We start from the raw sequence: 27,556 nt of genomic DNA on the forward strand, positions 1-27,556 counted from the left end.
GCATTCATTACATATTGATTCTCCGTAATTCTTCTTTTTCATGTTTTAAATCGTCCTTTCTAAATAAAATCATATTTTTATTCTTTATTCTGCTGTATTTTTTTATACTAAATGTTTTCTAGTTTTGTGAAACTACACAACATTGCAACATTACACAACATTTTCTCAACATTGCAACATCACATTCTAATCAACTGATTAACACATTAATTATTATTTTAATTAGGCAGTCATTTAAAAATATATTGCTATGTCTTTGGAAGGCTTTTGTCTTTTTTGTAAATTTTTATTATTATAAAATTATTTATTTATATTTTTTAATGATTTATTTAATTATTAGCTTTTCATTAAACGCTCAACCAGTTCCATCACGAACACTAGTTTGGGAAACCCCGACACCATGTTTAATGCACTTCATGTTTTTGATAACAAATATTGGAATATATTTTCTTTCTCTTAGTATATCAGTGTCAATTCAATTCAAACTCAATAAACAAGTTTGGTCAAAAGTAATCTATAAAGTAATTAAAAAGCAGTTACCTAAAATGTGTAATGGATTACATTTCTAACTTTTTGTCATGCAATTTTATAAGTTATCCACTCAGCACTGCTTGTAAATTACAAAATGTCATGTACTTTCTTACCAGTCATGCAACATTAGGCCTATACGTATTGTAAACTGGACACATTCGACATGGATTTTATCCAGTCCTTCTACTGTTTTAGTGAATCAGCTGGCATCTTTGGTAGTCTGTTTTATACTGTTTCGTGTTTAATTCATTAGGGGCACCCTTTATCTACTGAATAGATGCACTGTGACTCAATGGATTGAATGATCTTCTTGCACCCCCTTATACAGCTTCAGTTGAGCATCATTCAGTGCGTGTGATTCACGGCTGGATGTAACATTTGCAGTGGTCGCCCCTGTTTTTGTACCTCCCCTTAAATAGGGCCTTACATGTTGAGAAAACAGAGAGGATGTAACATAAACACTAAATCCTCTGAGATGTGCGAAGCACTGCTCACAGATGGAGCGCACTGTGATTGATGTCACAAGGAAACAGACCACACAGGGTCCAGCGTGACAAGACAGGTGGAATTAAGACAAAAGAATAAACATTAAAGCTGGAGGGCTAAGCTACATCCCTTACAACACATGCCTATCTAATGCATCATGGGGAATTGCTAGAATTGTTCGAATTCTGTGCTGCGGTAGAGAAACATGTTTTAGTTTGAGTGTTTTTCCTTAAATAGACTTGTTGTCCTAATTCTTTTCCCAGTGGCTCTTTCCTACTGCACTCTCCCTTTGTACTTCACCAGCTGAGTCTGTTCATTGACAACAGTAGCTGCCTCTTCCATATGTCTAAAGGACAATTGTGTAGAGCAGATTTTTTTGAGACCATGTTTTATTGCAAACAGGTTGCCACTGGTCAATTTTTATCTAAATATAGTGTGCATTTGAGTCCCCAATAACATGGATTGATTCATGTAGTGTTGAATTACCGGGAACCCCTGTCATTACGCCCTTAAACGTACTCCAAAGGGACCATATGTGCTTTGTAAGCACATAATATTCCTAAAATTACAGTTAAAAAAACAAAAAAAAACCTCAAGACAGATTAGGTGTCAAATGCACTAGAGAACAATGAAAATACATTGAAAAAATAACTCTGAACCTGAAAGGAAAGAAGTAAATATATAAACATAACCAAAGTATTGCTAGAGCATTTGCTAGTGCAATTGACTTAAAAAATATATGTTTTCTAGATATGTATTATGCACAGTTGTGTAACAACATCTACTAATCAGGGGTGCGTTTCCCTAAAGCATTGTTAGCCAACTATCATTGCAAGTTCTGTGGTTACTTACATAGTTCAACGATTTGGTGTTTCCCGAAACCATAGTTCAAGCTAACATTCGCAAACTGCATCGCAAACTTGTGTGTTGGAACGACAGCTCTCGAGCTGTGGTTAGAAGCATAGTTTCTTGTTTTTATGTGGACTTAATGAATCATAATCTTGAGTAAAATAAGCAAGCTGATATTAAGTACAATGTATATCCTTTATTTTGAATATATACAAATGTCATTTACATATATTAGTTTGTCAAGAGATTTTAAGCACCGTTTTTGAAAAGTGCGCATGTGTACGTGCTCTAGTATGTCAGAACGAGCCTATGATTGTATCTTGAAATAAAGCAAAATAACTGAGGAAAATGAGAATTAGTCCTTAGATGCCATGTCCGTAATTTATAGCAAAAAAATCTAGCATTAATTCGATCTCAGACGGATTCATTTAAAGTAGTTTAAGTACTCCACCACCTGCGTGACTTCATTGACAAACGTGGCTGAACGACAGGTTTGTGACAATACGGTTTCGGAAGACAGTCGTGAGTAGCTAGCTGATTTCTTCAATGATGCATCGTACTATAGTAATGAAGCAGCAAGTTACGTCGTTGTATGGGAAATGCACCCTTAGGCTGTTATATGTTCATAAAAGCATTGCTTTCAGCAGCTAAATTGTTGATTCAGAGATTAATCTTGCAGTAAAATCACATCACGTCAGCAGAGACAAAACTACCTGAAGATGCTGCAGTATGTGTTGTATTTTTAAAGAGTCTTGTCAAAGTATGTGCTAAAAATGATGGTAGTGATGTATGAAGCAGTCAGTATACAAAATAGTTTTCTAAGAACTTGATACCTGACTAAGTAAAACTGTAACTGGACACTGAGTGAAGTGCTGATTTAAAAGTTAACTGTAATTTCACTCTCATTGAAGTAAAACTTTCTCATTTTAATGAAAGCCTTGGAATACCCCTGAAAATCATTAAAGTATTTCTCTATTGTGATAACAGTTGAAGGTTGAAAGTATTAACAGTTTTTGGTTTTATTAGTGTTTTTGTTTTTTCATATGTCAATTTAAGTGGATAAATCAGTATGCTTTCTTTTTGTGTCTATTTAACACCTGTCCTGATCATTTAATGTCAGTTTGAATGTCTATTTGGAAACCAACCATGGGTGAAATGGTAGCATTTTTTCAAGTTTACATCACTTTTAATCAGTTTTATAATTTCACACCTTCTTAGCAAAATTAGCAGGGTTCCCACCAGCCTGGGGCCTCTGCTAAAACAAAATCCCCACGCATGTCACCGAGCATGTGGAGAAACTCAATTCACTTCTGTAAATGCCACACAAAGACCCCAGACCCAAAGCAGTAAAAAACACAGTGGGAGTATGTCACTGGGTTTCGACGAGTGGGTTGGTAGTTCATACGCAGACAGGGCTAAATTCAAATTGAATTTTGATAAATGTGGACCGTTTGACTCATAACAATCCGTCACTGTCATTCCTGTAAAAGTTTTAATATAAAGAATCCTACATAGCCTAATGCTGTTCTCAGTGAGAAACCATTCATCTCCGATTCATGTCTTTTGTTTTGTGGCTCTTGTTTAAACCCCACCTAACCAAGCATTTTGTTTAGTATTATGCATAATTTGATCATTAAAAAACTGTTTATTTATTTCTTTTCTTTTCTTTATTAAAACGTATATGGTTATGTTATGTTTAAGTTTTGTATCAGGTTATGTTAAGATTATTTTCATTGTTTTGATTATTTCAATTAAATTCCATTTTGATATTATTATTACTTTTCTTCTTTCTTGTGACATCATAGTATTATCCAGATATTTTTATTTGTGATCATGACTTGAATTGCTTTAGTTCTAAGTGAAACATATAGGATTATGTCATTTCGCAGTGTGTGCAGTATGAATTACTGAGTTTATGTTACATTACATGATTCAGTTCATGTTATATAAAGAGGAGACATTGACATTTTTTGCGGTATGTTAATCTCGGTGCATCTTCAGCAGTGTGCTGACATATTGCACACAGTATTTCAGTATCTGTTTATTCTGGAGCTGAAAATGGAAGTATGGCAGGATATTCTGAAGCAATAGTCAAATCCAGCAGCAATCTTGAGGTCTCTTTATTTGTCATGGTCTGCCACAATTGTGCCATGGAGTTTGCTCAAGAGTTTGTCTTTGGTCAACATACCATTCACTTCTTTTTGGAATATAATATGTACTTGTACTGCTCTACATATGGCTTTTTCTGTCCCTTTTTTTTTCTTTGTGTCACAAACTTCTTTTTTTTAAACCCTGTCTTCTTAAAATATGAGTCTCTTTAAATTTTTTATTTTATTTTGTTTTGCTTTGTTTTGTTTTGTTTTGTTTTGTTTTGTTTTATTATTTTATTTTATTTTGTTATTTTATTTTATTTTGTTTTGTTTTGTTTTGTTTTGTTTTGTTTTGTTTTGTTTTGTTTTGTTTTGTTTTGTTTTGTTTTGTTTTGTTTTGTTTTGCTTTGTTTTGTTTTGTTTTATTATTCTATTTTTTTTTTTTATTATTTTATTTTATTATTTTGTTTTGTTTTGTTTTGTTTTATTATTCCATTGTGGTATAAGTAAGCTTGTTCTGAAATATTTTTTTCTCCAAAATATATTTTCCACGTTGCGTCACTAATATAATTCCTATTTGTAATCAACAGCGTAAAAAACCTAATTCGCTCTGTAACTCTTGCATACATTCTCTCTATTGAATGCGGTTCTATAGAACAACTTTAAGCATCAAAAGAGAAGCTTTATCCTTTTTTTTCTGTGGGGTATTGAACTTGAACTGTGACCTTCACTGTTGGTCCTTAAAACCCGTTTCATGGTGTGGAGTCACGCTGTGCCCTCTAACGCATGAACACTGTGTTCTCCCCGCAGGGCTCGATCGCTCGCTTCTTTTTAAATGTGATTTATTCAACACGGATACATGTGGCATTGATCCATACCACAAGCTATTCTGTAGACCTTTTCCAAGATTTCTGGCTTGATGAATGATCTCTAGATGAGTTCGGTCCAATTGTCCACATAGCAGATAGTGTTACATTTGTTACATAAATGGCTAAAATAAACAGAAATGATCTGACACATCCAAGGTTTAATGTTGATTGATTTGTGGTGGTCATATGAGACCCTTAAGAGGGTTGAGACCGTTCCAAAAAGTCTGATGGTGTAATCAGTCACAACTGGGCTTTAAAAAGTTGCCCATGCCTTCACTCTTTCTCTTTTTAAATGAAAACTAAATCTGTACTTCTCCCTACATACATTTTTAATGATGTTTGTGAAAAACGTGGTTGGTCTAAAGATAAATGAGCAGAATTGGCATTTAATAATTGTGTATAATAAAAGTGTAAATCTCTAGGGTATTGTTATGTAAAGTTGTGGTAATGATAATTTGTAGAGAATTCTTAACAGAAATACTTTTTTTTCCCCCCTGACTAAACTACTTCCTATTTCCTCTTGAGACATTCATTTATTGATACTTCATCAGGGACGCACTGACCTGTGGTTTGGGCAATAAGGACCCTCCTCCTGGCTGTTTATCTCCTTTAGTGTTTATCCTAATACCCAGGGGGCAACAAATCTATAGAGCCCTGTCTCTCTTCCTTGAGCTTCCCCTCTTAAGTTGTTATTGCTTGGTGAAAGAGCTTGCCTGACACAATGCAGGCTGGTCAGGGATCGTTTTCAGTTGCCGAAGTCTACTCATCCATACCCAGCCGATTTCACAGAATCCATCGTGCATAAATGTAGGGCATTTTGTACATAAAGCGGTTTGTTGATTCACAAGAGTGAAAGCAGTTTGAAGGCTGGACGTCTGTTATCTTCGGTGGGCCCTGAGGCGAGATGTCCTGCTGACCCTCACTCCCCCGTCTTCCCCCATGCCCCCTCCAGTTCCCTCACTCCAGACTCTCGCCTGCTTTCTCTCTCCCATTGCTTGCAAGTATTTACCCCATTGTGGTTCGTCATGGTGAAGGAATTTCTGAAGTGGAGGAATTGAGCAAACTGGGATTGTGTCTGTCTCCCTCCTCCCACCTGTTGATCAGGATCTATACTAGTGTGTACAGAGGATTTTTAGACTAGTGTCTTACTTCGTGTTCAGAGTATAAATAGATTAAAAAAGGTTTATTTAAAGGTGCCCAAGAATGCTTTTTCACAAGATGTAATATAAGTCTAAGGTGTCCCCTGAATCTGTCTGTGAAGTTTCAGCTCAAAATACCCCATAGATTTAAAAAAAAAAAAAAAAAAAAATTTAACTGCCTATTTTGGGGCATCATTAACTATGCACTGATTTTTTCAGCGCGCCGCCCCTTTAATTCGCGTGCTCCCTGCCACACGAGCTCTCGATTATATTACAGCACATTTATAAAGTTCACACAGCTAATATAACCCTCAAATGGATCTTTACAAGATGTTCGTCATGCATGCTGTATGCATGCTTCGAATTATATACTTCGAATTACACTGTTGGAGAGATTTATAAAGAATGAAGTTGTGTTTATGAATTATACAGACTGCAAGTGTTTAAAAATGAAAATAGCGACGGCTCTTGTCTCCGTGAATTCAGTAAGAAACGATGGTAACTTTAACCTCATTTAACAGTACATTAGCAACATGTTAACGAAACATTTAGAAATACAATTTACAAATATCACTAAAAATATCATGCTATCATGGATCATGTCAGTTATTATTGCTCCATCTGCCATTTTCGCTGTTGTTCTTGCTTACCTAGTCTGTTGATTCACCTCTGCAGATCCAGACGTTACTGGCTTCCCTTGTCTAATGCCTTTCATAATGTTGGGAACATGGGCTGGCATATGCAAATATTGGGGCGTACACCCCGACTGTTACGTAACAGTTGGTGTTATGTTGAGATCCGCGTGTTTTCCGGAAGTCTTTTAAACAAATGAGATTTACATAAGAAAGAGAAAGCAATGGAGTTTGAAACTCAATGTATGTCTTTTCCATGTACTGAACTCTTGTTATTCAACTATGCCGAGGTAAATTCAAATTTTGAATCTAGGGCACCTTTAAAAAAAAAAAAAAAGCTTGATTAATTGATTGATTGAGTTTTGACTTTTAACATGGTATGGTTAGTATCATTAGCCATCAAAATGTGAAACAACATTAATTTCTCTGCACATTCTAGTATTATTGCTATCTAAAGGCATTTTCATGTTTACCGTAGGTGGGTTACCATGTAACATGTTTCTAAAACTATTAACTGATAAATTAATGCATTTACACTCTATGATATTATTGCATCCTGTTAATGTACAAAAATACTGAGGTGCAAATATTATCTGCCAATATAAAGTATAGACAGCATCTATTTACTGTTTACTCCTAATGCAAAGAACTGATACTATTACATGGTGTAAATATGATCTATCACTATTTTCACCTTGTGTAAATAGCATATCGCTAAGAAAATGCTGCTATTGCCACTTAGTGTAAATAGAATATATTGATATTTTCACTTGGTTTAAATAGCATCTATCAGTAAGAAAATATGCTATTTTCACTTTGTGTAAATAGAAAATAGCATCTATCGGTAAGAAAATATGCTATTTGCACTTTGTGTAAATAGCATCTATCTGTAAGAAAATATGCTATATTCACTTTGTGTAAATCGCATCTAGTCCTTTTTTTTAAATTTCAGTTTATGAAAATGTTTTGATACAGTTTTCGTTTTAGCTTTTTTTAACTGTAACAGACGGAAAGCATATAATTCTTGTAGCAATAGTATCGCAAAACAGAATTGCAAAAGTAGTAACTGTTTTCAAACAGGTTTCCTGACCACTTCCTCATTTGCCATTCATCATAAAAACACAGAGCCCCGCCTCAAACCTACACGATTGTTTGAGCCAGTGTTGCTGTGCTGGATTGGTTGGGATGCTCAAACAAAGTATTTGCATTTACACTTTTTTGAGGGAGAAATGAACATAAAACTGCCTTATTTACACCTATCGTTGAATTTAAAGTAGTAAAATTTGACACTTTGGACAATAATGTGGGCACCCAAACTTTACTGCCGACTCTGTGGGTCCGCAGCCACTGATTCAGAGTCAGTGAGGGAGCTACACTTGATCAGGGATTTGCTCTGTCCTCAATCCAGCCATCTGTCCTGTGGCTGCCAAACTCAGCAGATTGAAGAGGCCGGGACAGAAATTTCCCACATCTCTCGCTCGTTAAATGAGGTATGGGAGGGAAAACTGAGGGAGAAAGAGAACTATCTGTCTGAATGGGGGCTTGATTCGGTCTACTGGAAGGCTGAAGTACCCGCGTTTTGAAAAAGAGTGGGAAAAGAAGAAAAAGTAGAGAAAACAATGTTGCAAAAAAAAAAAAAAAGAAAAAAAAAAAAAGAGTACAACACTGAGCCTCCTAAAATCTTCAGTGTGTGTGCGTCTGTCTGTGAATCGTGAGTGCCCTGCCTTTCTCAAGCACACACACCCCCGATTCAGTGTGTGACGCTGAAAAGAAAGGCAATTAGCATTTCAGCCAAGGTCCGACTGGCTACATACGATGAAGCAATAAGCTTTATAATTTGCTTTTCTTCTCTTCGCTGCCATTGAGAGGCTTTTCCTTGTTTAATCCCTTGAAAGTGCATTTCTCTTCACTCTCATCCATTGTTTGCTGCAGTAGCCCATCGGTCATGGAGTTCTGCGGCCTCGGGAACGTTCACCATGTGAAATTCAATGGGATCTTTTCTCTGGTCCTTTACCCATATATTGAGAGTGGAAAAAAGTCATTGTGTTTTTTGGAACAAGGACGCAGGATGCCGTTGGCTCAAGTTGAAAGGGTCAGACGACGGCCTGAGGACAATACCTTTGAGAGATTTTCTTTTTTTCCTCTTTTCTCTCCGGCCAGCATAGACTTGATTGACATATAGTTCCTCGACTAGAAGCTAATGTTGGGTTTAAAAGTAACATATGACAATACGGAAACAGAGCTTTTGATATTTCTTGTTATTCCAAGCGGATATTTTCTTATTCTCTGCTTTCATTCCTCAGAAGGAATGGCATCTCCTCGTACTCTACCCTCTCAGCACCCACTCACATGCACACTTTCGTGCACTAATTCTAGGTTCCCTGTATCTTTCAAAATAAACAGAAACATTTTGGGCACCGTTAAAAAAAGAGTGTCTCGCCAATGAAAAGCTGTGGTCTTAAGATACTCTCTTCAGATGTAATGATGTATGTTTTACTAGACTCAGTTATTAAATGTTTTTAGTTTCCCAACCTCGAGATGTTCAGGATATCGGCCTGTCTAAAAATACTTGAGGGGCTTCAACACAAGTGGCAATTATTGGGTTTTGAGCTCTCCATATATGGGAGCCCTGAAAGTTCCCAGAACTTTCTGAATGAGGTCGGTTTCTGAGGTAACAGAGCATGTTGTCTAATTTCTGCTGCTTCATGTGTGTGTTTTGCTGTTACTACATATCAGTGTGTAATACTGAAAACTCATGTGGTTTACTTCAGTTTATTATTCACATATGAGCCTATTCACCAAAACGGATGAGCTATGTTAAGAGTCTGGTTGTCATTGTGCTTTTTTTTCAGCTGATCAAATACGTAATTTGGTCAGTGTCAGATGGGTGAGGATCTGTATCCTTCATCAGTTTTTAAAGTATAATGAAGCAGTGACTGATCTTTTGGTGTTACCGCTACAGGAAAGTCAGTCTGCCAAGTTGCTGAGTCATAATTGATCAGCTTTGACCAGTATAACCCCAAATGACCCTGAGCCAGTCTTAAAGGGATAGTTCACCCAAAAATGAAAATTTGATGTTTATCTGCTTACCCCTAGGACATTCAAGATGTAGGTGACTTTGTTTCTTCAGTAGAACACAAATGATGATTTTTAACTCCAACCGTTGCCGTCTGTCAGTCGTATAATGCATGTCAATGGCAACACAATATATAAGAGTCAAAAAAACATGCACAGACAAATCCAAATTAAACCCTGTGGCTCGTGATGACACATTGATGTACTAAGACACGAAACGATCGGTTTGTGCAAGAAACCGAACAGTATTTATATAATTTTTTACCTCTAAAGAAACAAAGTCACCTACATCTTGGATGCCCTGGGGGTAAGCAGATAATATCAAATTTTCATTTTTGGGTGAACTATACCTTTAAGATAGACATACACTGTACATTGCAGTAACGTAACCTACAAATTAAAGGTGCCCTAGAATTTAAAATTTAATTTACCATGGCACAGTTGAATAACAAGAGTTCAGTACATGGAAATTACATACAGTGAGTCTCAAACACTACTGTTTCCTCCTCCTTATGTAAATCTCATTTGTTTAAAAGACCTCAGAAGAACAGGTGAATCTCAACATAACACTGTTACGTAACAGTTGGGATCATTAATATGTACGCCCCCAATATATGTATATACCAGCCCATGTTCAAGGCATTAGACAAGGGCAACCAGTATTAACGTCTGGATGTGCACAGCTGAATAATCAGACTAGGTAAGCAAGCAAGGACAATAGCGAAAAATGGCAGATGGAGCGATAATAACTGACATGATACATGATATCATGATATTTTTAGTGATATTTTTGTAAATTGTCTTTCTAAATGTTTCGTTAGCATGTTGCTAATGTACTGTTAAATGTGGTTAAAGTTACCATCATTTATTACTATATTCACGGAGACAAGAGACTATTTTCATTATTAAACACTTGCAGCCTGTATAATGCATAAACACATCTTCATTCTTTATAAATCTCTCCAACAGTGTGTAATGTTAGCTTTAGCCACAGAGCACTATCAAACTCATTCAGAATCAAATGTAAACATCCAAATAAATACTGTACTCACATGATCCGAAGCATGACGAACATTTTGTAAAGATCCATTTGAGGGTTATATTAGCTGTGTGAACTTTGTTTATGCACTGTTTTATAGTCGAGAGCTCGGGGGAGGGAGCGCGTGATTTAAAGGGGTCGTTTAATTAAATTAATTTAAAAAAAATATATGGGGTATTTTGAGCTGAAACTTCACAGACACATTCAGGGGACACCTTAGACTTATATTACATCTTGTGAAAAAACGTTCTAGGGATTTGGAACAATCAGGCAGCAACTCAGATATAATAAAAACACTCCTTGGAGTTGCTAAGCTAACAATGAAATTCTAAAATACAGGGGTTTTCAAAAGTTTTGATGCCAAGTACCACCGAATACAAGGATCTTCTTGCGAGGGAGCCTCTTTTTAAAATATAAAGGCTATATGTTTGTATATTTTATGTAAAATATTAAGTGTGATTGTTAAATCATCATGTTTTTTTCTCATCATAATAGTTTCTCATCATTGTCTACTCATATTTCTTCCTTGTTAATTGTACACTGTAAAGCGTCCTTGAGCTCTGGAAAGGTGCTATATAAATAAAACTTAATATTTTTCTTAAATTAAATATTTGGCTTTTATATTGTGAAGGAGGGCACAAGAGGATCCAATGGGGGAACTATTTGGGAAGAGAGAAAAACACTTGTTTATGCATGTACATTTTAGTACAGAACAGTGGTTCTCAACCTTTCTGAATTGCAGGCCCCACATGTCAATATTAATGCCCCATACATAAGCTATAATATTTCCACTGGTATGTTCTGCTGCAATTATGACAAAGCTGCTTGTTTTCAAACTTGTAACAGAAGGTGGGAGTGGGAGTGGGTTAATACATTACATTTAACCAATACAATTTTTTTTTTTTTTAATTCAAGAAGTTTCATATGTTCTTCATATGTTCACATGTAATTTATTAACATTAGAACTACCAAGGCAGTCATTTTGACCATTTTTATTTTTTGCAGTATAATAACTTTGTTGAAATAAAACCCATATAGCTATTATACCCTGACTTTTCCTAAATGTTTGTATATTTTGTTCTAATATTGTTATTTTATTAAAATTACAAAACACAAAAGAGTTCTCAGTATTTCTACCTAGAATGGCCATAATGGTCAAATTGACTGTAAGCATTACAGATGGCGTATGCCGCTTATTATTTCAGTGTTTGCTATCTTCGTTCGCTTGGTGCACGGTGCTCCATTTAATCCACATTGTTCGATTTTATTAAAATTGAGGATTTTGTTTGAGGAATTTGACACTTTTTTTTTTTTTAGGGTGATGCCATCATAAAATATGACAGACATATAAAGCGTCATTCTACAACCTCAATTGAAGCTTCGAATTGTAAATATGACAAAAATGACATTCGGTGCAGTCTAGTATGAACTACGGCCATTATTTAGTGAATTCCGGTAGTTCTAGTGTTAAAGCAATAGTTTTTGTAATGTAATATAACAATCAGTTTACACATTGATTTTATGAGCTAATTAAGTTTGATTATTTTAACACAACTTAATTTCATTCATTTTAAGTTATCCTCTATTATTGCCACCTCTGTGCAGAATACAGTACATGCATTGCTGGCTTAGAATAAAGGGGAAAAAAGGCATTATATTGAAATGTTGTTAAAATTTATTGCCTTTAAATGCTGCTTGCGTATATTATGCTAGACATTTAACATACCATTTGTAATGTTACCGGTGTTTATGATATTTTCAAAATTGTTCAAAAGCTGTGTGTTTATCTGTGGGTTTCTAATTTTGACTTTCTTAATTTATACTGTAGTGCACTAGGCTGGCAAAGTATCAAATGAAAGCCTTTACTAGTTGAGACTGTTGATGCAATGATCGTGACTTTAGCTTTTGTTGGCTAACTTGGCTTACAAGAGATACATGAGACATGTAATGGGTTTACTTTTACTAACATGTCATGTGCTGTGATAAATATGACTGCACATTACCAAAGCTTACCAAAGTCTCATCAGACAGGTTGTTATAGAAGTAGACAGACCATTAGATTAAGTCAAGCCTGCAATTTGGATTCAGCGCATGCTGTTATTATTTTGAGCTCCAAGCAAAAGTGGCCAAAGTATAGGAAACTTTAGAGTATTCCTTCTTGGAAATAGTAATTAGGAATGTTACGAGAAAGTTTGAAAACATTGCATGTAGTACACCACATTGACTTGGTCGCACTAGTCACATGGAGTCAAGGTGTGTGACCTCACTGAAGGCTCAATGTATTGCATAACACACGCACACACACCGCTCTCCTTGTTGCTTAGTACTGGCTGTGAAGTCTTGCTGATTGAATAATTGATGTTAAGATTATGGATCCTGCTGCCGGGCAGGGGTAACACTAGAGGCGGCTGCTGGGCCAGCAGCGTAGACCCGTAACCGTACACTTTATCACATCCTCAGCCAGGCGATCCAGTGTAATTGCTGAAGTCTCAGTTACAATAAGAGGCATGGCTGCCATGTGAACCCGTTGCATGAGGTGATGGGGTCAAACTCTCCTTGGGGTTCACTGATCTAAATATTAAATGGATAATTTCAATTAAAAGTGCCCCTATTATGGCTTTTGAAATGTTCCTATTTTTGTTTTGGAAGTCCCCAATAACAGTTTTACAAGCATGCAAGGTCAAAAAATACGTTCATTGTCTTATAATATGCATTTATTTTTACCCCATTTCTTCAATGACTCCCAAATGATTCGCTCAACGATTCATTTTTCCATTTTTGCAGTTGTACACCAACGTATTGCTCTATCTTTATCATAACTCCACGTAATAACAACGACAAACATTTGACACTTTTCTAGACAATTGCAAACGAACACATATTGCTGTTAGCTGGTTAGCCGGAGACCTACAAGCTGTGAGGAGTGTATACAACACACACACACACACACACAACTAAATACGTATTGTGCCTGCTATAGAGAACATAACAGCAACAATTATTAATCATACTTACGGGTTGTAATTCAGAGGAGAAAGAAGATGTCCAAATAAATATGTGTATATATATATGTGTGTGTTTGTGTGTGTGTGTGTGTGTGTGTGTGTGTGTGTGTGTGTGTGTGTGTGTGTGTGTGTGTGTGTGTGTGTGTGTGTGTGTGTGTGTGTGCTTCACAGAAGAAAGAAAATCATACAGTTTTGGAACAACATGATGGTGAGTAAATAATGACAGATTTTCATTTTGGGGGAAACTATCCCTTTAAAGAGACCAAGTATAATAAATAAATGAATCCCCCAGAGTTACACAGAGTGGGCAAATATCCCACATGCTAATCTGCTAATCTGACTGAATTAAGTAGCTTACTCAGCATCAACGATGAATTACAGATGCCATTGTAATCAAGTTTCCTGGCATGGGCAGGCATGCATTTTTATTGTAATGAGTAATTCCAGAATGCTATCGGTGAAAACCACCGAGAAGATATAAATCACCTCAAGCACTTTGTTTTTAAAAGTAGAGGAGGTGAAGTATGCTAAAGGATTTGGTTGACGGAACAGAGATAACCATGTCGAATGAGAGAGAGACTACCTGAGGCGCCGTATTGACTTAACAGCACACTTGCAGAGTGCAAAAAGTCATCTGTATCTCCCACTGCAGGGGAGCAGCTTTCTGTTGAATATTCACCCAAAATTCATGCCCTCTTCCATCCTTTTTTTTTTTTTTTTTTTTTTTTTGGCATTTGGACCATCTCTGATATGCACTGAATGGCAAAGGGCTTCTGCTGTGGGCCTCCTGTGCGCCTGAGGGAAAAAAAGAGTAGCTTGACTTCGAAAACCATCTTCATTTTGTCTTTGAAAATGAGACATCTCCACAATAGACTGTCCTGGGGTCAGCCTAAGAGCCAAACCACCAGTGTCTTGGCGGCTCAGTGGCCTCCTGGTCATTGATAAATCGTTTGATGTTCTTCAGGCCAGCATGTCCTGTGGTGATCTGGCAAAGGGTGTGTAGCGTCTCTCAGTGTCTGTCTTTATCAATGTCAGGAGATGTGGCCAAAGAGCCCGTGGTAACCTCTTGGTTGACTGATGGCCTGAACATCTCCTTGAATTGCTTGAACCTCCAGAGGAACAAATACGCAAAGATGCTTTATCAGTAAGTCAAGCCGTGTTAGTCAAGTCAAGTACGTTTATTTATCAGTGGCCAAAAATACAGCATGATATCATGGACTTTAAAGGCATTTGTTTGTTAACTTTTATATTGCCCATCCATCCATCCAATCTTAACATCCCATTTCAACTGAAAAAATGGTAAACTATTTCATATTTCAGTATGACAATTTGATCCATAAACAATATGTCCTTGATCCGTAAACACAACTGCTGTGGTGTAAAGTATTTGAGTAAATGTAATTAGTTACTGTACTTAAAGGGTTAGTTCACCCAAAAATGAAAATAATGTCATTTATTACTCACCTTCATGCCGTTCCACACCCGTAAAACCTTTGTTAATCTTCGGAACACAAATTAAGATATTTTAGTTGAAATCCGATGGCTCCGTGAGGCCTTCATAGGGAGCAATGACACTTCCTCTCTCAAGATCCATAAAGGTACTAAAAACATATTTAAATCGGTTCATGTGAGTACAGTGGTTTAATATTAATATCATAAAGCGACGAGAATATTTTTGGAGCCCCAAAAAAAACAAAGTAACGACTTATTTAATGATGGCCGATTTCAAAACACTGCTTCAGGAAGATTCGGAGCACAGATGAATCAGTGTGTCGAATCTGCTGTTCGGAGCGCCAAAGTCATGTGATTTCAGCCGTTGGCAGTTTGACACGCGATCTGAATCATGATTCGACACACTGATTCATTTGTGCTCCGATGCTTCATGAAGCAGTGTTTTGAAATCGGCCATCACTAAATAAGTCGTTATTTTGTTTTTTTGGCGCAAAAATATTCTCGTCGCTTTATAATATTAATATTGAACCACTGCACTCACATGAACCGATTTAAATAAGTTTTTAGTACTGGCTATGGAGGCCTCACGGAGCCATCGGATTTCAAATAAAATGAAATATAATCAAATCTTATCTAATATAATCAAATAAAATCTTAATTTGTGTTCCGAAGATTAACGAAGGTCTTACGGTTGTGGAACGGCATGAGGGTAAGTAATAAATGACAGAATTTTCATTTTTAGGTGAACTAACGCTTTAAGTATATTTGTGGCTACTTTGTAGTTTTGCTGAGTATCAAAAATATTAGCAACTTTTAATCTGTACTTGACTACATAAGTATATGTTGTCTTTACTCCAATACATTTGTAATGAGTACACTGCAAAAAATGCTGTTCTTACTTAGAATTTTTGTCTTGTTTCTAGTCAAAATATCTTAAAGTTCTTAAATCAAGAAGCATTTTCTTGACAAGAACAAATTATTTTCTTGTTTTCAGGAAAAATAAATCAAAATTAAGCACGTTTTTCCTTAAAACAAGCAAAATAATCTGCCAGTGGGGTAAGCATAATAATCTTAGTCCAAACTGAAAACAAGATTATATAGCTTATTCTTGGTTTGAAATAAGATTATTTTGCTTACCCCATTGGCAGATTATTTTGCTTGTTTTAAGGAAAAATTTACTTAATTGTGACTTATTTTTTCCTGAAAACAAGAAAATGCTTCTTGATTTAAGAACTTTAAGATATTTTGACTAGAAACAAGACAAAAACTCTAATTAAGAACAGCATTTTTTGCAATGTAATGCAATTACTTGTTACATTTTGCATGGCACCTAACTTTTAATGCAGCAGTTTATTTCTATCGCCATCTACAGGGCAAGCTCACCCCAGCTTGTCAACATGGCTACATTTTACACAACTGCATTAGCAGGTAGTTGCTGAATCCAGTGCTGCCAATTTAGTGTTTTTGTCGCTAGATTTAGTGACTTCCCCACCCATTTTGAGACCTTTTTTCAAATGTCTAGCAATAAATCTAGCAACTTCTTGGACAAACCTTATCTAGATTCCGTGACTCGCCCACTGATCTATATTTATATTAATATAGATCAGTGGACTCTCCAGTATGACGTCATCTAGCGACATTTAGCGACCATTTTTAGCTACTTTCAACTGAAAGCAATTGCCAACACTGGCTGAATTACAGGTGTTTCATATACAAGATCACGTCCAGTGCAAGTAGGCTTTGACTATTTAATTTTACTTCATGTTATTTTATCCGTTATCAGTTATATTGAAGAGTCCTTTCTGAAGGATATTGGTTTATGTATGCCCTTTTTGTGCACTTGAGCTTAACTGTTTAAGAGGCTGTTGTGTCCACCTTGATTTATTGCAATATTGTGGTGTTCAGTTTTATTTTGATTTTAGAAAATAAACATGCGATTGCTTTCCTCACAAATGAACTGTTTCTTGTTTTTCACTTAAGTGTTGAGTAGTGCGTCGTTGAGCCTATTCAATATGAGTAAAATACGACACTTAAGTACTGTTAAAATCAGATACCCTAAGACCTTTACTCAAGACGTATTGGAATTGTTGATTTGTAACTTGTCATTTTCGCTGTAAGGTATCTGTACTTTTACACAAGTATGGTTTTCAGGTACTCTTTACACCTTTACATTACTGGATAGAACCATATCATATGGTGATTGTAAGAGAATATTGTAAGAGAATTAGAGTTGAAATTGATCACAAAATTGCTCACAATGAGAGTATGGTTTTAACAGAATTTGAAGTATAATTTGCAGAATTGTTATTATTTACAGCTTGTAATATGGTTTATGAATTTATTTGTGCTATCCTAAACCTAATTATTATTAGCAGAAATTTGGTATTATGGTAGCATATTATAATGTAAACAAAAAAGTAAATAAATAAGAGAGAGGTGCTGGTGCAGTTGTGTGTATGTTGTGTATTGAGTCTGAACAAGTCAGGAAGTTCCCAGCTCTGGGGGAGAAGCAGGGCTGAATACCAGGCTTTCCCCTCTACTGTCCCGGCTTTGTACCCTCACCCCAGGCGTCAGCTCGCCAGCAGCCGCTAATCCAGTTTTGATAGCATTCACGGCCCCCCTTCCGTGCTGTCCCGCCTGCCTGCCTGCCCGCCTCTTGTCATCAAGGCACAACACACACACACATACACACTCACAGGCACTTGCCGATGATTTAGATGCGCACCCATGCATACATACGCCGTTGGTGGAATGAAATTGTACCAAAATGCCTATGGTTGCATTTCTGCCCCTCAAACTTTTATCCTTTCTAACTCAATAGAAAGAACCCCTCAGTAATCTGAAATGGCACCTTGATTGATGAAAGCCGTCTGCTCCCAGCAACCTTGTGGCTCAAGAATAACCGCATGATGTAGCAGAAGTGGAACATATGAAGAACTGAATTTAACCAATGTCCAACTTTCCTTGGTAATTGACTTTACTAAGAAAAAAAGGGAAAAACAAGATGACTTCATTCAAAGCTTGTGTATTTACCATGTAATTTAATGCAAATATAAAAAGTGTGTGTGCTTCAAAGCAACAGAAGACTAAATAGATGGCCAGACGTTGTTTTGAAACATTAATGTTTTATGTTTTATGTTTTGTTAGCCATGACAACTGTCTTAAAGGAAAAAAAAAGGAGACTGATATTGTCTGAAGCCTGCAGTAAAACGTAATAGTCTCTTTCTCTTCAAAAGAGATGACCACAATAAATGCCTGTCTAAATTGTGTCTAATTGTAGGTGACATTAACTGGAATCTGACCTTCAAGGTCAAGAACCTTAAAGGAAAATGGTCATATTCTCTTGATTTTCAAGGTCTTAAAGGGACAGTTCAACCAAAAAACTATTAAAGGGTTAGTTCACCCAAAAATGAAAATTATGTCATTAATGACTCGCCCTCATGTCATTCCAAACCCGTAAGACTTCGGAACACAGTTTAAGATATTTTAGATTTAGTCCGACAGCTTTCTGTCCCTCCATTGAAAGTGTAGGTACAGTGCACTGTCCATGTCCAGAAAGGTAATAAAAACATCATCAAAGTAGTCCATGTGACATCAGTGGGTTAGTTAGAAGTTTTTGAAGCATCTAAAATACATTTTGGTCCAAAAATAACAAAAAATACGACTTTATTCAGCATTGTCTTCTCTTCCGGGTCTGTGTATATCCACAGTGACGGTGCTTCTGTTACGGTATGCTGGTAGAGAGATGAGGCAGATACGGATTTCCACAATAAGGACACCACTTTAATAAACACAGGCAAGGAGACACCGAACATACGCTTAACACAAACAGAGAACGGACGAGGAGTGAAGGGAGTGAGTGCAATATATAGGGAGTGCTGACAATAGAGTCCAGGTGCAGGTGATGAGTAATGATGAGGAACTGACGAGGGAAGTGAGTGCAGGTGTGGAAACAGGAGGATCTTGGGATATGGAGTCCAGGGAAACAAGGGTTCTGTGACATTACCCCCCCCTCCCGGTAGGCGCGTCCTCGCGCCATAGATGAAACAACCGGGAGGGGGGCGGGCGCCCTGGAGACCTCAAGCTGGTGCAGGGGGAGGAGCAGACTGGAGTGGAGGTCTCCAGGGCAGGTTCAAAAGCCATGGCGGGTCAGGGGCTGAAGGCAGCCATGGCGGGTCAGGTGCAGCGGGCAGCCATGGCGGGTCAGGTGCAGCGGGCAGACATGCAGCGGGCATACATGGCGGGTCAGGTGCAGCGGGCAGCCATGGCGGGTCAGGAGCCGAAGCCTTCGAGGCGTTGAGCCCAGGCGTCGCTGAAGGACTGGCGGGTGATGGCGGAAGCGAAGGCGCAGCCGGAGCTCCAGAAGGCCGCAGTGGCAGCAGGAGGACAGCCAACAAAACGAACACCGGGGGGAGTGAGGAGGCCAACTGAATCCGAGGGACGGAGTGACGGAGCGGAGACGGAGGAGTGCAGTCCAGAGGGGAGGGCAGGCTGATGAATGACCAAGGTGTGAGTGGAGGCAGGATGGAGACTGGTGAAGCTGGAGGACTGATGGGCAACGGTGGAGCAGAAGGAGGTTGGAGCCGGGGTGAAGGTAATCGCCCAGAGGTCCGAGGTGGAGATCTGGGCGAGGGGGCTTGAGGTGAAGGTTCAGTGAAGACACACATGGGAGGCGAGAGAGGGAGGCAGGGAGGGAAAACAGTCTTTACAAAGTTCATAATAAAGAGCTCGGTGGTGGCAGGAGCGGCTGGCTCAGCGGCGGCGGCTGGAGCGACTGGCTCGGCGGCGGCGGCTGGAGCGGCAGGCTCGGCGGCGGCGGCTGGAGCTGAGGGCTCGGCGGCGGCGGCTGGAGCTGAGGGCTCGGCGGCGGCGGCTGGAGCTGAGGGCTCGGAGCTGAGGGCTCGGAGAGGGTTGGAGCGGCAGGCTCGGAGAGGGTTGGAGCGGCAGGCTCGGAGAGGGTTGGAGCGGCAGGCTCGGAGAGGGTTGGAGCGGCAGGCTCGGAGAGGGTTGGAGCCGAGGGCTCGGCGGCGGCTGGAGCTGCTTGCTCGGCGGAGACTGGAGCGGCTTGCTCGGCGGAGACTGGAGCGGCTTGCTCGGCGGAGACTGGAGCGGCTTGCTCGGCGGAGACTGGAGCGGCTTGCTCGGCGGAGACTGGAGCGGCTTGCTCGGCGGAGACTGGAGCGGCTTGCTCGGCGGAGACTGGAGCGGCTTGCTCGGCGGAGACTGGAGCGGCTTGCTCGGCGGAGACTGGAGCGGCTTGCTCGGCGGAGACTGGAGCGGCTTGCTCGGCGGAGACTGGAGCGGCTTGCTCGGCGGAGACTGGAGCGGCTTGCTCGGCGGAGACTGGAGCGCTTGGCTCGGCGGAGACTGGAGAGCTTGGCTCGGCGGAGACTGGAGAACTTGGCTCGGCGGAGACTGGAGAACTTGGCTCTGTCCAAAAGTCTATAAGCCAGGCCACCTCACTAGGTGGCTCGCACAGGGTTGGAGCAGGCTCTGGAGACACTGGAGCGGGCTCTGGAGACACTGGAGCGGGCTCTGGAGAGACTGGAGCCTCTTTCTTCCTCCTCCTCCGCTTACTGGGCCCAGTAGAGGAATGTGGGTCCAGCATGGGGCAGGCAGGGAGTTCGCTGGAGGGGTATGCGGAGGAAGCCGGAGGTTGACTGACTGGCCCGGCCAACCGTGTTTCTGGATGGACTGGACGACAACACTTATCCCGAACCCTATCCACGTAGAATTTGGAGCCATTTAACCACAAAATTAAATTGATAGTTTCGCTTAAGGAGAAACAAAAAACAGGTTCATCAAAACGGATAGTGTCGTCATCCAATCCATCCAAAAACAGGGAGATCAAAACTGCTTCAGGCCAGTCAGACAAATAAGCGAGCTCAACGAACTCCTCCACATACCTCTCCAGCGAACGACCCACCTGCAGAAGCCCGATAAGGTGATCGCTGGCTGTCAGGGTGAGAGGCGTTGGAGGAGCTGGATCCAGGGAGCCGGTGAAAGACTCCATTTTCTTTTCTGTGGAAAATCCGGTAGTTTTAGGTCCGTTCTTCTGTTACGGTATGCTGGTAGAGAGATGAGGCAGATACGGATTTCCACAATAAGGACACCACTTTAATAAACACAGGCAAGGAGACACCGAACATACGCTTAACACAAACAGAGAACGGACGAGGAGTGAAGGGAGTGAGTGCAATATATAGGGAGTGCTGACAATAGAGTCCAGGTGCAGGTGATGAGTAATGATGAGGAACTGACGAGGGAAGTGAGTGCAGGTGTGGAAACAGGAGGATCTTGGGATATGGAGTCCAGGGAAACAAGGGTTCTGTGACAGCTTCTTCTTCTTCTACGGTGGTTGGCATCCAGCTTATTGGTGCATTACCGCCCCCTTCTGCTCCAGACTGTGACGCGATTAGGACATCCGCGACATGCACACCTACGCACCATTTTAAAAAATATAGCAATACCAAAATACAAACAATGTAGAATAGCTTGAATACAGCGTGCGTCTCCCTCAGACTGTAAACGAAGCTCGGGCGCACTAGATAACATGTCATCAGCGTCGCTGTCTGGAGCAGAAGGGGGCGGTAATGCACCAATAAGCTGGATGCCAACCGCCGTAGAAGAAGAAGAAGCAGCGTCACTGTGGATAAAGTCGTATTTTTTGTTATTTTTGGACCAAAATGTATTTTAGATGCTTCAAAAACTTCTATCTAACCCACTGATGTCACATGGACTACTTTGATGATGTTTTTATTACCTTTCTGGACAGTGCACCGTACATACACTTTCAATGGAGGGACAGAAAGCTGTCGGACTAAATCTAAAATATCTTAAACTGTGTTCCGAAGATGAACGGAGGTCTTACGGGTTTGGAACGACATGAGGGTGAGTCATTAATGACATAATTTTCATTTTTGGGTGAACTAACCCTTTAACTCATGTCACTCAAAACCTGTATGCTGTTATGTTTGTTCGTGAAACACAAAAGATCATTTTTTAGGAATTTTCATACAGATCTTGATACAATGACAGCTCCAAAAAGAACAAAAAACATAGTCTGTCTATATACAAAAAGTCTGGTTCTGCAAGACTACAATCTTAAAGGGTTAGTTCACTCAAAAATGAATATTCTGTTAAGTACTCACCCTCATGTCGTTCTACACCTGTAAGACCTTTGTTCATCTTTGGAACACAAAGTAAGATATTTTTGATGAAATTCGAGAGGTATATGACTCCTCCATAGACAGCAATTTAAACACCACTTTCAGTGCCCAGAAAGGTAAAGACATTGTTAAAAAAGTCGCTGTGACTACAGTGGTTCAACCTTAATATTATGAAGTGACAAGAATACTTTTTGTGCGCAAAAACACAAAAATAACGACTTTATTCAACAATGGGCACGTACACACTACAGCTAAATTCGGTTGTCAGTTCACCTTTTAGTGCTTAATCGCGTTCTGTACACACACAGTTCAGTAAAATACGAGAGTGACAACCGCATTCTACAACCGTATTAACTCCCGAAAAATACAGGTAGTGACAACCGCATTTACAGAAATTCTATGCAGTGTGTACGGAACCGAACTGAACAACTAGTTGTTAATGACGGTTACGTGCACCGGTAACGTGTGTCTCTTGTGTATGTCGCGAGCTGTCTGAAACAGGCTGTCCAAGCATAAAACAAGACGCCTCCATCGACAGTGTTAGTGTGTTTAAATTGCTGAAAATAACGAATGTTTTGTCACTTTAATATTACTTTGGTCACGATAACGGATACCAAACATGAGAGACGCCAGAACGTCGTTATGGTTTCCAAGTTGTCAATCATTGCAGTTTCAAGAGTGAGTTGTGTTCTGTACACACACGTAACGATAATTTAGGGGATTCAGTCCCGCATTTAAATGCGGTTGTCACTCCTGAAACTTGCAGTGTGTACGTGGCCAATATCTTCTCTTCTGTGTCATTCTCGTATGCTGTTTATGCTTAGCACTTCAAGGTTCTATGTCAGAACGGCAGCTTAGTATTGGCCAGCTCTTGCGTCGTGCTGCTCACGTGAACAGCCTCTGCCAATACAGAGTCGGCGTTCTGATGTAGAACCTTGAAACTTAAAGGGTTCTGTGAGGTGCTTCATACTGTATATTGAAACTTTTTAGGGGTTCCCATCATGGGATCATTTTATGGATGAAGAATTAATGTTGTTTTAATTTTAATTTTATTAATTGAACATATCGTAAACAAACTTGATCACTAGAAAAAAAAAAACTGAAATAACCTATTAAACATGAAAGTATTATGCAATCATTTAAGACATTTCTAATTATATAAAACCTTTTAGCATAAAGAGTTCTTTAAAATTCAGGCAGGAACCCTAGGGTTCGATATAGAGGACCATTGAAACCTTTTTCTAAGAGTGAGCTAATTCTCCTAAAAACACTTGCCTTGAAAGTGTGAAATCTTTGTTCAGGTACCATAACAGTAACCATTATGCACCACCCTGTTAGATCTTCTGTGAGTGAAAGAAGGACAGTATCAGAGGCTTGTAATTGTATATTGAATTGGCTTAATTTATATTTATGCAGAAATATTCTCCATCCAGATGAATGGTCACTGAACTGTATATGTTCTTTCTCTCTTCAGGAATGCCAGCTGTTCTTGCTCTAGCTGGCCTGGTTCTGATGCTGCTCACCACAAGTGTCAGGTCCCAGTCGGCAGAGCTGAGGTTCCAGGGCCAGACTCAGTTTGTTGTGAATGAGAGCAGCAGGGCCATAGTGCGTCTTGTGGTGGAACGAGTTGGAGATCCAGTTAATGTCACGGCTCTCGTTCTAGTAAGTTTTGAAGAGCAATCTGCATGAGTGGTTAATCCTTGTTACTATCAGTTTGTGTGTCTGTCAGTTGTTTCGGGTTTGTAAAGTATGTAGCAAACCTAGTGGTTTTATCAAAATAAATATAAAATGTAATTAAATTAAACTGTATTATGCTGCTCAAAATGTTGCTATTTTGGTGCTATTTCGTGCTTTAAAAGAGTTTTTGGTAACACTTTTATTTTAGTGTCTTTGTTTACATGTACTTTTTGTAGTAAAATGAGTAAATTATGAATAATTACATGCAACTAACCCTAAAACAAACCATATTCCTAACCCCAACCCTGTAGTTATACATATTGTATATTAACATTGCTATGTACTTAAATGTGTAACACTGTAACACAGACACCTTAAAGGTGCCCTAGAACGTTTTTTTAAAAAGATGTAATATAAGTCTAAGGTGTCTCCTGAATGTGTCTGTGAAGTTTCAGCTCAAAATACCCCATAGATTTTTTTTAATTCATTTTTTTAACTGCCTATTTTGGGGCATAATTATAAATGAGCCGATTCAGGGCTACTGGCCCTTTAATTCTCGTGCTCCACGCCCACGGAGCTCGCGCTTGCCTTGAACAGTGCATAAACAAAGTTTACACAGCTAATATAACCCTCAAATGGATCTTTACAAAGTGTTCGTCATGCATGCGGCGTGCATGCGTCGGATTATGTGAGTATTGTATACTGTTATATTGTTTACATTTGATTCTGAATGAATTTGAGGCTGTGCTCCGTGGCTAACAGCTAATGCTACACTATTGGAGAGATTTATAAAGAATGAAGTTGTGTTTATGCATTATACAGACTGCAAGTGTTTAATAATGAAAATAGCGACGGCTCTTGTCTCCGTGAATACAGTAAGAAACGATGGTAACTTTAACCACATTTAACAGTACATTAGCAACATGCTAACGAAACATTTATAAAGACAATTTACAAATATCACTAAAAATATCATGTTATCATGGATCATGTCAGTTATTATTGCTCCATCTGCCATTTTTCGCTATTGTTCTTGCTTGCTTACCTAGTCTGATGATTCACCTGTGCAGATCCAGACGTTACTGGCTGCCCTTGTCTAATGCCTTTCATAATGTTGGGAACATGGGCTGGCATATGCAAATACTGGGGCGTACACCCCGACTGTTACGTAACAGTCGGTGTTATGTTGAGATTCGCCTGTTCTTCAGAGGTCTTTTAAACAAATGAGATTTATATAAGAAGGAGGAAACAATGGAGTTTGAGACTCACTGTATGTCATTTCCATGTACTGAACTCTTGTTATTTGACTATGCCAAGATAAATTCAATTTTTCATTCGAGGGCACCTTTAAAATAAAGTGTAGCCCTTTTTTTATTGGAAAGAACTGCCGGTAAATTAACATAGTTTCTTTGTGCCTTTTAATAAATGTAACAATGTAACAATGTAAAAAAAGAATTGTTCTTTTAATTGTATCAGTAGTAAGTCATAGGGACACACTAATGGCACATAATACAAGCATGGTGAGAAAGAAATAGTCATAGGAAGCAGAATGACATTTTGTACTGTACATTTGATTTAGGCTCCACAGTCCTCTGTACTGCCTGATGTGTTAATGCCTTAACAGCTGGTTGTGTCTCAACACCCAAACATCTGTGTGGCAAATCATAGCATAGCACATATGGCCATAATTAGCATAGAAACACAAATATGCCTACTGTCAACACAGGCAGTGCCTGTTTAGCACTCATGGTAAGTGGGCAAGTGTTGCCGGTTCATTGAATGGCTTCCATAAATTCACAGCAAAGGAAGGATCTAAGAGCCCGTTTTGTAGCGGCTTACAGTGGGTGGCATCAAAGCATTTGCTAGAGGTGGCAGTTGTCAACCAGATGGTGCCAGTTGAGTTTAAGAGAGGTCAGGGATTTCCCGTCACAAACTTTGAGATGTTTTATAAAGAACCGTTTTCTCACAATGCAAGTCTTAGATTTTGTTCAGCATGTTCCGAAAGAAAGAAAGAAAGAAAGAAAGAAAGAAAGAACATTTATGCTTTAAAATAATTGTTCCCAAAACTAAAACTCCATGTTCTTGTTTTCCATGCATTATCTTGTGCTTGTCCAGCTTCAGGGAGAGGATACTGGTGACTTTGAGGCCACAACTGCAGCTGCTTTTCTCCTGTCCTCTGAAAGCAGTAAAACTATCTTCATTGCTGTGAGGGATGATGACATACCTGAGGCTGATGAGACCTTTGTGTTCAACCTCCGCCTGCAGGTAATACTTGAATCGGGGAACTCTGACTCTCTGGAGGTAGAGCCCAGTGGTTAAAGATCTATGCATGTAATTAAAAGGGTTTAGCTTCAAATCCAGTAAAAGCTGACCGAAAGTGCCTGTGACCAAGACACTTAATTTTTGGGTTGTTTAAGGGGGTCTTGTTTTCTAGTAAAATAAAAATAAATAAATCTTTATATCTAAGCATCCATAAAACAATTTATATAAGCAGCAAAATTATGTAAGATAATAAGGCTTGTTTTCAGAGAATATATTTTAGTATTATAGTTTTGTTTTTCTTACCCCATTACCAAATTGCTAGGGTTTTGTTTTGTTTTGTTTGCTTTTTTCACTTTTGTTTTGTTTGTTTTCATTTTGTTTTATTCGTTTTTGTTAGCTTTCATTTTTATACTTTTTCTTTTTAATTTTAGTTTTAATAATTTTGTTTTGTGGTTGTCTTTTTATTCTTATTTTGTATTTAGCTTTAATTTATTTTTATTTCAGTTTACTTTCAGTAATTTTAGTACTTTTTAAAACTTTTTTGAATTTTATTTTTTAGATGTAAGTTTTTCATACAATTATTATATTTATTTTCTTTTAGCTTCATTTCAATTAATGAAAATTATCTGTTTTACTTAACTACATTGGTTTTATGAGATCAATGCTTAAAACAATAAAACATTTGCCAGTGCAGATGAAAAATAAACTTGAATAAATAAAATTAACTTAAAAGATATATTCTCAAAAAGAAGTTTAAATATTGTTAGCTGAAAAAATGAGAACAATTCTGATTGAGAAGAAAAGAAACTTCTTACTGTGTCACTTAAATTTGCTTCAGGTGCAAATATTGGAGTGTTAACTTTTAATGCACACATTTTTGCTGTTTTTTCATCACCTCTAATAAATGAGTTTCAAATGTGTCTGTGTATGTGTGACAGAGACAGAAGTCTCTTCCTTTACCTCTATATTTCCTCTTCCCATTTTTAAGAGTAATCCATCTCAAAAGTGGGAATCCCAGAGTGGTTGAAGTTCTTGCTTGAGTGGACAACACTGAAAGCTTGTCAACTGTTCAGCCACAGCTCAACGGCCCATAAGCCCTTGCATGTTCTTTGATGGGTTCCACTAGCTTTTTATAAGGGTTAAGTAATGGCACTGCAATAGCAACCCTACGTTAGAAGTCACCTTCAAGCGAAATAACCAACTGTGACAGCCACAACTGTCAGTGCCGTAAGATTAAAGAGCCGTTATGCGAAGCTAATCACTATAAGAAAAGCACAAGCC

At 38.7% G+C, this 27,556-nt stretch overlaps 1 protein-coding gene across 1 annotated transcript in view; it reads left to right on the forward strand.

Annotated features, from left to right (window-relative positions):
• Positions 1-27,556, forward strand: part of adgrv1 (adhesion G protein-coupled receptor V1) — a 178,303-nt gene that overhangs the window by 1,541 nt on the left and 149,206 nt on the right. Inside the window, 2 exon segments of the mRNA XM_048189162.1 lie at positions 23,811-23,998; positions 26,129-26,278. Coding sequence (XP_048045119.1) covers positions 23,813-23,998; positions 26,129-26,278 — 336 coding nt within the window. The 5' untranslated portion in view covers positions 23,811-23,812.

Source organism: Megalobrama amblycephala, linkage group LG4, assembly GCF_018812025.1.
Source record: "Megalobrama amblycephala isolate DHTTF-2021 linkage group LG4, ASM1881202v1, whole genome shotgun sequence".
In the NCBI taxonomy this organism is placed as follows: domain Eukaryota; kingdom Metazoa; phylum Chordata; class Actinopteri; order Cypriniformes; family Xenocyprididae; genus Megalobrama; species Megalobrama amblycephala.